At 40.0% G+C, this 15,185-nt stretch overlaps 1 protein-coding gene across 7 annotated transcripts in view; it reads right to left on the reverse strand.

Annotated features, from left to right (window-relative positions):
• The window catches only part of RALGAPA2 (Ral GTPase activating protein catalytic subunit alpha 2), a 346,401-nt gene that overhangs the window by 318,472 nt on the left and 12,744 nt on the right, over positions 1-15,185 (reverse strand). For all 7 annotated transcript variants that reach the window (XR_010917130.1, XM_067532894.1, XM_067532900.1 and 4 more), the window contains exons 2-3: positions 10,379-10,489; positions 7,834-7,883 (exon numbers count right to left, since the gene is read on the reverse strand). Coding sequence is in view for 6 of the 7 variants with exons in the window: in XM_067532894.1 (XP_067388995.1) it covers positions 7,834-7,883; positions 10,379-10,489 (161 nt within the window). In the remaining variant the exon portion in view is untranslated. The remainder of the gene's footprint in view (positions 1-7,833; positions 7,884-10,378; positions 10,490-15,185) is intronic.

A 15,185-nucleotide genomic window follows, 5' to 3' on the forward strand; every position in this document is an offset into this window, starting at 1 on the left:
GGGGAGATGATAGGGGGGGCAGAAAAGAGACTTTTAGGTGGGGAACCATAGGTGGTTTGCCAACTGAGGCATTTGTGAAGCAGAGCTGGTAGCACCACTTTTGGCATTCCCTCCCCTTTGCTGGCAGGTAACAGTGTGGATAGAGGAGCTGTCTCACAGAAACAAACAGTGGAGGCAGGAACAACAAAATCAGTTGTTCATTAGCCCCCAAAACAGTGTGTGTGAAATGTTCCTTAGAGCTAAATCACTTGTATGTGGACGTGTTGTACCTTTCAACTGAGTAAGGGGGAACAAATATTACTGACCATGTTAAGTTTCTCTACTATAGAGAAGGCCTGAGACACAATGTGGAACTCCAAATACCGTGATGGTGGAAGCTTTAGAAATGCGTAGCAAAATTTTTTGTTCTCATACACAAACTTAAGAGTATAACTGCACTCAGATTTGTATTGAAAGCCTCCACTAGCTAGGCTGAAGGGCACCTTCAGCTCAGGATGAAGTTACTCACCTTGGCAGTAACGATGGTTCTTCAAGATGTATCCCCCTATGCATTCTCTACTGTAGGTGTGCCTGCATCCTTGCGCTGCTGATTGGAGAACTTTCATTGCAATGTCTGCAATGAACTGCTCCTTACCTGCCACGAGGCTAGCCAACATGTGTGGGCAAACCTTCTCTACCACAGAATCAATGACAAGAACTCCAAAGCAGAGGGGAGAAGGGCAGGTCATGGAGCATCGATAGGGGGACACATCTCAAAGAACCACAGTTACTCATCTTGTGCAATAACAGTCTTTTTCGAGATGTGTCCCTATGGATGCTCCACTGTAGGTGACTCTTGAGCAGTGCCTACCACTAGAGACTGGGGCTTCAGAGTCGAGTATGTTATGAATAACACCGTGGCATCAAATCTGGCATCTGCAGCCGAGTCTCCCAGGATGGCGTAATATTCTGCAAAGGTATGAGCAGATGCCCAGGTAGCTGCTCTGCAGATTTCTGATATAGAGATGTCCTTGGAGAAGGCAACAGAAGAGTGCACTCGTATTGAAGATGGGGATGTTACATTACTCATCTAGTAACAGAGCTTGATACAGTTAGAGATTCATTTGGAGAGTGTTTGAGCTGAAATTAATGTAACTTTTGACCTATCTGCAAGAGAGAGTCTTGGAGATTTTCTGAAAGACCTTTTTCTGTCCAAATAGAAGGCCAACAAACTGCTCATGTTAAGCGTATTGAGGATGGCTTCCCTATTATCCTGATTAAGTTCAGGATAGTAGGTTGGAAGCTGAATAAGCTGATTTACATAAAATGCAGAAGTCACCTTGACAGTGAACTTCGGATGTGATCTAAGAGTGACAGTCAGGGAAGAACACAATTAAGGAGTCATGCACCATTGGAGTCACTCTCTCTCCTATCCTTCTTGCTGAGGCAATGGTGATCAGGAACGCCGTCTTCACTGAAAGGTGAGTTAATGAACAAGTGGCCATGGGTTCAAATGGCAGTCTAATAAGTTCTTTTAACACTAGGTTGAAATCCCATTGAGGAGTAGGAAGTCTGGGTTGGGGAAAAGAGGTTTGCTATGCCTTTGAGAACCTCTTCATGATTGGATGGGAGAAGAATGAATATCAAACGCTGCTAGGTGAAGCTTTAGCAAGCAAATAGACTCGATTTCTTGAGAGTCAACAGGTAGTCCAAGACCACAAGTAGGGTAGCTGCATTCAGGTTGATGCCTTTGGGTTGACACCAGATTTGAAATCTTTTCCACTTCTGTAAGTGGGTGCGATGAATATCTCCTTTCCTACTATGTAATAATACTTCCAGTACACCTCCTCAGAGCAAGATGTCTCTATGTTCTGGAACCATGAAGAAGCAAGGCTTTGAGCCACAGAATCTGCAGGTTGGGATGGAGAGAACACGCCCTTCTTTCTGCGATAGTAGGTAAGGAGTGATGACATAAAGTCAGCTGTGACTGGTAAAGAGTACCATGTCTGCCTGGGCCAGGTGGGAGCAATCAGTATGATGTAGCTTTTTCTCTTTTCATTTTCAACAGGACTTTCAGAATGAGAAGTAATGAGGAAAGGCATAAAGAAGATCTTTGTCTCAGGGAAGGAGAAGAACGTCCCCCATGGAATGTCATCTGATCCCCACTCTGGAGCAGTACTGTTCTGGTAAGTAGCAAACAGGTCTGCTATCATTGTCACCCATTGTCAGAATGTGTCATATAGGACCACTGAATTTATTTCCCATTCATGCTCAAGTGAGAATTTGTGGCTGAGATTGTCTGCCATCATGTTGTGTACTCCCGATAGGTAGGCTGCTGATGTTATGACATTGTGGGAAATGCACCAGTGCCATAGCTTTAGTGCTTCCATGCACAGGGAATGTGATCTGGTGCCTTCCTGTCAGTTTATATAATTTGTGCAGACCACATTGTCCGTCATGACATTTGTGTGTGTGTCTTTGATGAGTGGGAGGAAGTGGGCACACGTGTTTCTGACTGTTCTGAGTTTGATCAGGTTGATGTGAAGGCACTTCTTGGATGGAGACCATTTGCCCTGCCCTGTGAGACCACTGAGATGCGCGCCAAACCCGAATGATGGGGAAGACTGAACAAATGGGATTCCCGTACATACGTTCACTGGGTCTTTCCACCAGTCCAAGGATTACTTGATCTTCCTAGGCATTGATAGTAGATTGTTTATGCTGTCTCTGTTCGGTTTGCAAGCTGAACTGAACCATACTTGAAGGCATCTCAAGTATAGTCCGACATGAGCTATGATTGATGTGCTTGTGGCCACGTGCCCCAGGAATGGAGACAGTGTCTGGTCAAAATTTGGGTGCTGGATTGCACTCTCTCTAAGGCTATGACTACACTGACGGCAGCAAAGTCGCCGCCGCCAGATCGACTTATCTGGGTCAACAGAGCAGTCAGTGAAGACCCGCTCAGTCGATCCAGAAGTCGATGTTATTAATCCACCCCTGCAAGTGCCGTAGTGCTGCGTCGATGGGAACACGGTTCCCGTCAGCGCAGTGCAGTGAAGACGGCGCGCAGAAGAGAAGCACAGCAGTTGACGGGAGTTACGCAAGTTCTTTGCATACTTTGCGTAACTCCCGTTGACTGCCGCCGAATAGCAGAGGTAAGCGTAGACCAAGCCTAACAGTGTGGAGAAACTGACTAATTTACGATGTGGGAGACGCACCCTTGCCTGAATGGAGTTGAGGTCGGCCCCTATGAATTCTAGCCTTTGAACTGGTGTTAATGTCGATTTTTGTGCATTGATTTGCAGGCACACATTCTGGAGCAGGTTCAGTGTGCTCTGGGTGACTTGCTGGCAAGGAACATGCAAAGGAACGTGCCCTGAGAAGACAATCATCCAGGTAAGGATAAATCAGGATGCCCTGAGAGCATAAGTGGACTTCACTACCAAAAGGACCTTGGAGAATACCCCGGAGGCTGATGAAAGGCCAAAAGGGAGTACTCTGTACTGGTAGTGGTTTTGACCTAGTGTAAATCTGAGGTAGTTTCTGAGACTTGGTATGATCAAAATGTGGAAGTAAGCATCTTGGAGGTCGAGAGCCAAAAACCAAATCTCCTTTCTTTAATGGTCGAATAATTATTGATAGAGTGACCATCTTGAACTTCTGCGCCTTGATAAATTTGTTGAGCACACTGAGGTCCAGTACGGGTCTCCAACCTCCCTTTTTCTTCATTATCAGGAAGTAGCAAGAGTAAAAAAGTCTTCACCTCTTAGACATGCAGGCACCGGCTCTATGGCTCCTATGCTAAGGAAATGGTTTATCTCCTGGCGTAGCACACTCTTATGAGAAGGGTCCCTGAAGGAGGATGGGGAAGGGTGTTTGGGAGGCTGAAGGGAGGAGAAATGGATGGCTTATCCATCCTGGATGATCTCCAGTACTCATTTGTTGGAGGTTATTCATTCTCCTGTGCTACGGAACAGGGTGAGAGAGTCTCTGAAGGGATGGGTCGGGTTTTCCAGCGTGAGATGGTGAAGAGAATGTTCCATGAGCATCTCAACCAATCTGTCAAAACTGCCACTTTGAGGTAAAGGGTTGAAAGAAAGTGGGCTGAGATCCCGATGACTTTTGTCAGGGAACCCTGGTTTCTTCCTCTGAAGTTTGTAAGATTTTTGTGATGAGTATTCTGATGAGCAGGACTTGAATGGTGGCTGAAGGCTATACTTTCTTTTGTAGGCAGGAGTACAGATCCCAAGAAACAGAAGAGTGGCCCTAGAATCCTTCAATGTGTGAAGGGAGGCATCGGTCTTCTTGTTGAATAGTTTTGTCCCTTCAAAAGGAAGGTCCTCCACGGTAGTTTGGACCTCTTTTAGAAAGCTGGATAAATGAAGCCACCAAACCCGTCTCATCCCAATGGCCATGGAAATTGAGTGTGCCGCCATGTCAGCTGCCTCTAGTTCAGACTGATTTAGTCACCAGTAGGCCTTCGCTGACTGACAGTAGGGCTTCTTGAATTGGTCTTTGGGAGAATTGTGAAGTTGCTCCATAAGGAACCGAGTATTTCTGGTAGTCATATTTTGCCAACAAGACTTGGTAGTTTGCTACATAGAACTGGAGGGTGGCTGAGGAATATGCTTTCCCATCCAAAAGATTCAAGAGTTTCCAGTCCCGGTCATAAGGGGTGGATTTGAACTGGTGTTGGCAGCCTTTCGAGTTGACTGGGTCCACAATGATCGAATTGGGAGGCGAGTGGGAGAAGAGAAATGCCGTGTCTTTTGTTGGCACAATATTTTTTGTCTGCTCACTTGCATGTTGGCGGAACTGATGAAGGGATCTGCCATATGACTTTGGTGGTGTCCAGGAGTGCCTTATTAATAGGGAGGGCCAATCTGGAGGAGGTGGAGGAAAGTAAAATGTCCACCAGCTTGTGGTGAGACTCGGTCACTTCCTGTAACGGTATTTGCAAGGCTTCTCCCACTCTCTATGCCAGATCCTGAAATAGTCTGAAATCATCAGTTGTAGATGGTGAAAGGGGCATCACCATTTCATCTAGGAATGACAATGAGAAGTGGGCTTGAGGAGTGACTTCCCCTCCACATCAGCCTCCATTTCCTCCCTTGCCTATTCAGGGAGTTCAGAAGCCCTCGAGGCAGTGACTGGAGGAGGGTATCTTCTCATATGCTGGTATGTCACACTAGAGGCATGGTAGGCTTGGTGTCTCTGAGCCTGCCAAGGTTCCCAGTATGGCCATTGTGATGGGAAGAGGCCTGGTGGTTAGTATCCCAGTTGACCAAACCAGAGAGGCTGTGGATCAGGGGGACGATAAGCCTAGTGTCCATAGTGAAAATGAGCCCCGTATGGCAGGTGAGAAGAGTGGTGGGAAACCCTGTCTTCTCGCTCACTTTCTGACTCCAGCAATAAGAAGGACGGTGTGCAGTAGGAAGATGTTGGTGAGTCCAGGTCTCTGGGTGAACTCGACACTGGGAACCCAGTACTGAGTAGAGGTGAGTCTGGTGTGTCGGACACCAAAAGATCGGTCACACACTGGAAATCCAGACATGTGGATAGCATCAATACTGGTGGTGAGTACCAGTGCCAAAAGACTTGCACTGAAGGGGTGGGAGATGCGATGTTCATCAGTGCATGGTGCACTGGGGTCAGTACTGGTGCTGATCCGTACCGATGGAGCCTTCCCAGGGATGAATCTTCTATGTTTTTTCATGCTTTCATGGTACCAGTGCTTCCTTGCCCATGCCTACTGGGTCTTTAGGCAGTCTGACTTGCTCCATCAGCTCCATACCATGCGTGCCCTGCGTACCAGATTTAGATGGCTTCAGTGCCGATACTGATTGAGTCAGAGACCATTTTCGACTCAATCGGGGCTCGGTATGGGGTTCTTTTCTAAGAGGCCGTACATAAGTGGTTTGTGTCTCTCTGTCACCTCTCTATGAAGTAAAGACTTGTGGTGAGAGCTCCTACTGGGACTCCGGAGGTTGAGGAGCCTACTGAATAGGAGTTTGAGCCTTAGTTCTTTCCTGGATCTGGGTTTCAGTAGTTGACACAAGCCACACTTTTGTGTAATATGCTTCTCTCACCAGCAGCTAATGCATTGAGAGTGTCCATCAGTAACTGGGTACAAGTCCAGGGAGCAGGACATGCCCTTGTCCAGGGGATTCCCCCCTCCCTTTTATTCTTTTTCTAATTTTTTTCTTTTTTTTTAGGCCATGGCCAAATAAAAATGCAAACCAAGTAACAAAGAAAAAAGCTTCAAGGAAAGTTAAAAATTAGCAATTCTAAAAGAGTTAATGATCCACAAATGAACAGCTATAGCTCCAACTCTAGCCAGGCATGGTTGAGAAGAAACTAAGGAGATTTCACCTGTGCATGCTGGCTAGTCTCATGTCAGGCAAGAAGCAGTGGGCTGAACAGACACCGCAACACAGGGACGCAGATGAACCTACACTGGAGCACCCACAGGGACAGTATTTGAAGGAGTATGTGTTTTAACTTGGCTTTTTGCTTTTCATTGTTTTCCCTCTGTGAAATGGGATTTCACAGGTACTTCACTGAAGTTCTAAGAGAGTGTCACACTAACATTGGATATCATGAGTTGTGAAGGATCTTTGGGTATCTGAAGTCCTAGAATGATGCACTCAGAGAACTTTAGTGAAGCAGGAACTGAAAGGGGAATCTTGAAGAGGAAAGGAGAAAGGAATTCTAGAATGCAAGATACGACTTATTCTGCTGCTGAATACTTTCTTTAAGCCTAATGGAGACATAAAGCAATCAAGTTTGTGCTTCCCTCAATTTTCATTTCAGCTTAAATTTCATCAATATGGGCAAGAAAACATTTGCTGGTGGTTCAACAAGATAGAAATGTACACAGAAAACATTACTTAAATTGAAGGGGATAACCTACAAAGTTATTCTGACTTGTTTTTAGCTGTTCCATCCCTAATTATAAATCATACCTTGCTATCAGCAAGCAAACCCTCAATCCCTTAATGTGCTGAAGCATTCTTATTCAAACTTAAAAAAATTGAGAAGTTTTGATTGGCTGGTTAAATTTAATTTTTCTCTTGGTCTGACGTAGCTACCACAACATAAAGGGTGTTCAGAAAAATCACAGATGAAAAGAGTACATAAGGAATTCTGATCTGCAGAAAGTTAAAGAATTTATAATATCTTTAGAAATAGCGTATCACTTCTACACCATAAATGCCTCTGCCAGTGCCTTGAATGAGATGAGATGACAACACTATTAGACAGAATACCCCCAGCAGTACAAATTAAGGTATAGAATATTTATCTCCAGATTGTGTGTTTTATATTTCTACAATATTTATGATCCAATATAATTTAAATGTGATTTTCAATTATATTTTTCATCAGGTTTTCTGATGAATGCTAAAGTCAAGAGATTTTTAAAAAATCCTATATTCTGATTGGGAGAAACTGACTAATACAATATATAATAGTGATTAAAGGCCACAGGAGTCTAGAGCTAGGCTCCATATGATATTGCAAGATGAAATATCTTTTGTTTTCATTTTGAATTTCTTAGACCTGCATATTACTCAAGCCAGGTACTCATGTACCATAACACACAGTTGATTTCTGAATATTTATTTTAAAAAGAAATATTAGCCAAATACAGGGCCTGAGTCTCTACTGACTTGCAACTGATATAGTCACTGACCCTTGTGAAAATGGGTATAAAACACTACCACCATTTTTATTTGTGTATTTTAAATTTACTCTGCACAAATATAAACAACTACACAAGAAGTGAAGCAGTGAAGAATAAGATTTGTAGAGTAAGAGTAAGATTGTGGAGTAAACAATAATGAGACAACTTACTTCAAAAAGAAACAGAATAGAGTCCAACTCCTCCCTTTGTGATTTATTCCCTGAAATACAGAAAACAATATTGCATATCAAAATAACATGGCTTGTTGTTCTATAATTGCCAGAAAACATAAAAAGGAACAGAATGTGACTTTTTTTATTCAAGTGAACAGAAAGGCTTTGAACCAAGGTTCTGCATTTCTATGGCTTTCGAGCCAGTAAAGAAAGGTATATCCCCATATTGCAGAATATTTAACAGTTATCAATGTATAATATCTAAGGCTCCGATCCTGCAAATTCATATCTACATGCTTATCTTTAAACACGTGCATAGTTTAACTGAAGAACCTTCATGTTAATTAAAGTCAAAGGAACTATTCATGTGACTAAAGTTGAGCACATGTATTTGCAGGATCAGGGGCTTAATTATTCTGCAACAAGGGTACACACACATTTGGTGTATATATAATGCTTGATTTTTGTGCTTACGCATAATCTATATTAAATCATCAAAGTATTCAAATAGCCTTCAGTTAATAAAAAGAATGTATTTAAATTGAAAAACATAGATTTGAAAATTTATATCAACCATCTGAAAACTAGTTAATCCTTTTCTTTCCAGATAAGGCCTTGTCTACATACAGTTTGCACTAGCTTAATTAAAATTGGTTTTGAAATGGATTCAGTTAAACAGTGCAAATTCAAAACCTGTGTTCAAAACCTTATCAGTTTTAAGCCAATTATATTAGTTTAGCTGATGCTTGTAAATTTACCAATACAAACTAAACAGGTGTAAGTCAGCTTAAAACTGGCTTATGAATGTCCATACAGGGTTTTTCATTAATTTAACTACATTGTATTAATAATCGCACCTTCAGTTGAACTGGTGCAACTTTGTATGCAAACTATACCTAAGTTATAAACTGTAGGAAATTGCCATTTCCACACACACCACAGAACTTTAAAACTGCCCATCAATTTTCTGAATGTTCCAACTGCAAAGTGTTCAGGGTCCTGTTGAACCTCCTGCACAGTATGCATACAATACACACAGAGCTAGAGCTCCAAGCAAGACAAGCAAAAACATCATCTCTTCCATCAAAATACCCTTTGGCGTATGGAAAGACCCACTGTGATGGGAGCCAGGAAACCATAAGGCCTAGTTTCACCTCTTCTACCAACCAGTGTTAATAATTCTGTTCATTTCACATCCCTGTTGGGCAAGGATTCGTATTCCCAGGTTAGGAAGCTGACAAGCATCACCTGAGCTGGAGAATTCCTGTTCAAATCCTTCTCCTCATTAGGTAGAGTGAGAAGTTGATCCAAGGTCTCCTACATTCCAGGTAAGCATCCTAACCACTGGGCTTACGGTTATAAGGGAGGCGTCTGCTGCCTCTGCAGCCTCCTCCTCCACCCCAATCCCCAGTCATTTTGCATGGAATAAGGGTTCCTTATCTTACTTCAGGAGGGCATCTTACCCCAGTAGAGGGTTCATGGTGGTGGATCTCAAGCAGAGATAGGAATTTCCCTGGAGCCCTGACTTCCGCACTGAACTCTGTGGGAGGGGCTTAAGACACCTCCCTTATTGGCATCTCCCATTAGCTAGCTTAGGCAGCACACCACCTAACAGGCTAGCTTTTTTGGATCCTATTCTTAGTTGTCTATCTCCTCCCATGCATTGAACAGGGAGCCTCAGTGCCCAATTCAGGCTTTGTTGATTCCACTGTTGTTAAATGATTTTCTAGGCATCTAAAAGTTAGGAAAGGCAACACTTCAGTCACTCTGTGGATCTGGACTGAAATGTCCATGCTCACTAAGTGTGAAAACTGGCATTTACGGGGGTTCTGAAAACTCCTTGTACTTGTCAGCAATCTGGCATGCCACCTTAAGATCGGTGTCATATGAAGCATTATTTTAGAAATAAAATTAGATATTTGCAATATGCCCTTTCATTATTCTTGACAGGTCTTATTTTCCTCTTTAATTCATAGTTTCAATGAAGTTTCAAAAAAAACATTGAATTTGGAAATATGGATAGAATTGTTTATTGCTAAGTGGAAAGTCAAGGACACAATGGTCAATGGATTTTAAATTAGTAATAGTTAAGCCAGTAATATCCCCATACCTACAAGTGTTTTTTAAATGCTTTGTTGTAGGTCATGATTTTTGCATGTACCTATAACTGCTTCTGTTTTGACTGGAATATATATCAATTGATCGTTCTAAGCAGTTTCCCTTTAAGATTTGTAAATCCAAATTCTTAGAAAAAAAAATCAGATGTTAAAGGGAATGCTCCTAAGTTGCTTTAACAGGTTACTTTATCTGGCTTAAGTTTACAAAATGAAGCTTAAGTACTTAAAAACTTAAAATTTAACAGTCTTGATACTAAGGGTACTATAAAATATTATAATGTATGGAACTATGACAGCACTATGAATACAGTGAGGTATGGAAGACATACCAATTAGAGAGTGTGCTCTATTGGAATGCTTTTGAAACTGGCTAAGAACACTTGAAGATTTATCAAAAATCCTGGCAAAACTGCAGGACAGATTACCTTTTTGTTTCAAACTATTTTCCAGTGTTATGAAATTTTCATAGAAGATAAAATAAATTTGAGAATAGTTGATCTCAAAAAATTGCTTCAGGTCACTTCCATCCGCAATATCTGAAAAATTAAGAAAAAAAAGATAAGACAAGACAATATAACTTACAAACACTGGTATGAAGTATGAAGTCAGTATTTTCCCCATTGAAAATAGCATGAAAAATCTTCTATTAATGTAGCAATAATATAACTGTCACATTATTTTCTATAAAATATTTAAGAACTTTACCCTGCATTACTAATGTTTAAAAGTGGATATTTAAATGTTCTTCCACTTTCCTTTACGAAAGGGAGCTGAAGAAAAATGGATATTTTCAGGAAAATAGTTCCCAATCCTTCAAACATAAGTTTTGTCCCATCATTTACAAATAATAATAATAATAATAATAATAAACAACAACAATGGGGTCCAGACACTCAAACTCATACATACATTTGTGGTAAACAGACAGAGAGCCAGCAAGGTGTAGCCAGCCAGCTACATGTGCAAAAATAATTGCAAGTAAAACTGCAGTGATTGCAAATATAAATTATGCATGGATATTGTTCCATGTGTAGTTAAAAGAAGCCACCAGAATTAATTTGGTGCACCAAATGACTGTGTGCACCACAAATCTAAGAAGATGTGCAGATCTCTATTAATAACATTCCTTAGTCAAATTCTGCTGCAAAGACAGCAGGGAAACTCACCAATATAAAATTACATTACAGAGGTGCCTGGTACTGACTCTACAGTTAGGGTTGTGCTCTGTGTGCTTTGAATGGAACAGTTAAATGCCTGTTTTTCTCTAGACATAGATGGCCAATCTGGCAAAATTTCACAGTGGGTTAGTTTTTGTATCTTTATTTGGTTTCTCATCATAATTTGTTTTTATGAGAAGAATGAATCTGGACATCAGAAGTTGGTAGTCCGACTTCTCATTGTTGAACAACGGGGACACTAAACCTGGTACAGAGGAGTGCTGAGAGAATCTGGTGCAATGGATAGTTTTAATTAAATATATATATATAAATAAATATGTATATATATAAAATTATAATCTATCTCAGAAAGATATTTCTTATTGAAATATCAAATTTTGAGCACACCTTAATATCAGCAAGATCACATTTTACAATACTAAAATAATTTACTATATTTTTGTAGAATCAATATGTTTATATTTTTTTTCAAAAGCTACATTATAATCTAATATGTTTAGCAAGTCAATGTATACAGTATATTCAGAATGATTTAAAAAAAACCCTAATTTATTATCCTAGTAAGTGGTCTGATTTTCAGAAATACAGAGCACCCAGACCTCCTGTTAAGTCAACATGTACTCAACACCTTAAAGTCATACAGCTAAATAAGTGGTCTATATTTGAAAATGTTGGCTTCGATATCTTTGTGCGTCTGCTTTCCCACCTGTTAAATGGCAAGAATATTCCCCTAGCTCACAACAGAATTAATGCTTGTTTAGCACCACAAATATTATTAGGTTCCTCCACCCAACAGCTTAGAGAAACAGAGCAAGAAGGATCCCCCTGTGTATTCTATCTCTGTCTGCTTCGCAAATGATCTCTTCACTGAGCAATTCTTTTGTGACACAAACATGTCTACCCTGCATTAGGTCATCATAAACCTAACAGAAAAACTGATATCACCATAAAAGTCTGTTAATCTTTATCATTTATGTACACAAAACTACTGCTTATCTACATAATAAGATTCCAGGATTGCTGACCTGTCTGTAAAAACAACGAGAGTACTGTAGCACTTTAAAGAGTAACAAATTTAATTTCTGCAGGCATAAGCTTTTGTGGGCTGCAACCCACTTCGTCAGATGCAAGAAAAAGAAATCAGATAGGGAGTATGTATATACATCCAAGTGTAAGGAACAACAATGGGGAGGATAGGTGTTAGCAAAGTCCATTCACTTAGAGTAGATGTGGCCTATTCACAACCATTGATTAGAAGGTGAGAATGTGTGAACAGTGACAATTACTTCTTGTAATGAGAGAACCATTCCAAGTCTCTTGGAATTCACCTAACTTAGGAATTTACCTAATTTACATGCAACAGTTTCATTGGTTGAGTGAGGGGGAATGTAAAAATGGTGTATTACTTGGCCCAACTACCCTAGTTCTTCAAAACAAATCACACAATCAGCACACACAAGAACCCCAAACACAGATAGCCCTTCACTGTAGAAAACACCTCTCATTTGCCACCGGCAGAAATCAACACAAAATCTCCCAGCACCATACACTCATTGACATGTACCATAAAATCATAAATTTGAGTGGCAAAGCCACAGGTCATCACTAGTATACAATAAGGCACTCCAGTGTATATACTTGCCTAAAAATCATGGTCAGAGAGGATTGATTTAAATCAAAATTATTTAAATCATTGTTTTTAAATCAACAAGCTAGAAAACAATTTAAATCGATTTATACTTGTTTTGCATTTGTATTTTTTTAATTATTTTCCTAAAGGAAAGTTCAGTGTAGCTGACTGGCACACCATTAAAATACGTTGATTAGATAGCAAGGTAACAGGGAGAGGGGGGGAGGTCATGTGCTGCAGGAGAACGCGGGCATCGATCCCGCTGCCTCTCGCATGCTAAGCGAGCGCTATACCACTTGAGCTAATTCCCCAATAAATATAGTCTTTTCCCTAAATTTGGTACTTTTTGCTAACCAGGACAATACACTATGCACATGTATTTAAAGCAATTATAAAGCTCAATATACATTTGTTCAGATTCTTCATTTTTACTTTTTTTATTGTTAGAAAATGGTGAATGAAATTTATTTACTAGATGATTTTTATACTTGTGTGTCAAGCTGCTTCTGAATGGAAATTGGAATCCAATTAAAAAGCCAAAAAAGCATTAAGATTATTTAACTAGAACAAACAAAGCTACCTTAAAAGTGCTCGAGACATAAGAAATAAATAAGTTTATCAAAATATTTTTATATTTAAAAACTCATTTATTAAAACATAGGAACTATTATCTATAGTTAATGAATTGCCAGACTGCTTCTGGTCACCATGGGTCACATTTTTCAGCACCTTAAAATCCAGATTTTTGAAAATCCCCCTAGGCATCTATCTGCATTCTGAGTTGCCTAAATACCTTTGAAAATCTGGTCTCATGTCCCCCAAAGTTTTAGAATTAGCTCTCATCCTCTCCCAACTGGTTTTAGTTTATAGACTGGAAGAAAAGCTTGCCTATTTTTTCAACTCCCAATCTGTTTGTCAACTTTGAATGAATCAGTCCAAATAAAGAAAAAACTCTGCATGTGCTCACTAAGATGAAACCAAAAGTAATTAAAGAAAACCTCTTCTGCACAACAGAAACTGAAGTACTTATATTTGGAAAAAGGTAAAGACAAGCACTCGCCCCATTGTAAAGACTGAAAATAATGTACTTAATGCAGTACATGACACTGTGACATATTTAGAAAGCTTGAGCTGGCCTCAAAAGTTTGAGATGTTTCACCCCAAGTCGTTATGTAATTTAAAAAAAAAGCAGTAGCACCCTTTAATTCATTAAAATTTGAGGAACTGTTGATATGGTATCTTGTTTATTTACATTCATGGATTATACAGTAGGCCTTAAGATAGGTAGTCGTAATTTCACATTTAATTATAAGCAAGTTAATTTTTAAAGAAAAATATATTTAATTTTTCAAAAACATTATTTAATCAATTTTTATCCATCCTGGTCATGGTAGAGCCAACCCCAAAAAGAATACATCTAACAATGCACTGGGAATAACAGCACAGTAGACAATACATGTTCTGTTGTCCCATGTTCCTCTCTACTGTAGTACCATTTTTCAAGGGGCCATTCATTATTTCCTTCAAGGTTAGAGAAACTAATTGGAAAAAGAAGGCCCACAACATTGTACAATTTTAGAAGATAAAATGAAAATACTCTGCCTTAAAAGTTTTGGTTGACTTGCTATTTGTACATTTTGAAAAGCAAAGATTTTTTTAAAAAATAGTCTACTGTGAAAGTGATCTATCCATGGAAAGTGTTTTATGTGCCAATTGTTTCCTACAAATGCAAGTCCTGAATTTGCAAATTAAATGTTTTATTCCTCTCTGAATGTCTCTGTTAAATACAACAGCTAGTAGAAAACAAGGCTTCCATTTATAGGATTTCACATAAAAGAGATGAGGTCATAAAAACTTTCCCTTCTATTCAAGAGGAAGGGGGTTTTGAGGGGTGGAATGCCTAATCAAAAAATAAACTCATGAAAAGGGAGTAGATAACCACTCACAAACTTATTATTGTTATTCGGAGATAAGCATACGTTTTTATAGCTACATCCTCTTCCTTCTAAGCTATTTTGTTCCTATAATTCTCTTGCAGAGTACAGAAAAACAATTTGCAACTTTGAATGACAAAAAAGTCAAAAGGGCACTCAACAGCAACACTCCCTTTTTACTGCACCAGTGACAGCCAATTCCAGTATAATTAAGGTTCTGCTGAAATTGTGCACAAAAGTTGCCAGTCCTGGGGCAAATGATCAATAGATATAAAAAAATTCTGAATGCTGGTGTATGTTGGATCACTGGATTTCCTTACTTTGTTGCACCCACTGGAAAATCATGACTGTCCTCCACACTGTGTATCCCCACAGCAATGAGAGGAATATAGCAGGGGTGGGCAAACTTGCTGAACCTCCGAGCCACATACGACAATCTTCAAAAATTCAAGAGCCGGGGCTCACTTACCTGAGCTCGGGGCTTCAGCCC

This window comes from Emydura macquarii, unplaced genomic scaffold, assembly GCF_026122565.2.
Source record: "Emydura macquarii macquarii isolate MOO-44397 ecotype Brisbane River unplaced genomic scaffold, CSIRO-AGI_Emac_v2 contig_3305, whole genome shotgun sequence".
NCBI classification, from domain to species: domain Eukaryota; kingdom Metazoa; phylum Chordata; order Testudines; family Chelidae; genus Emydura; species Emydura macquarii.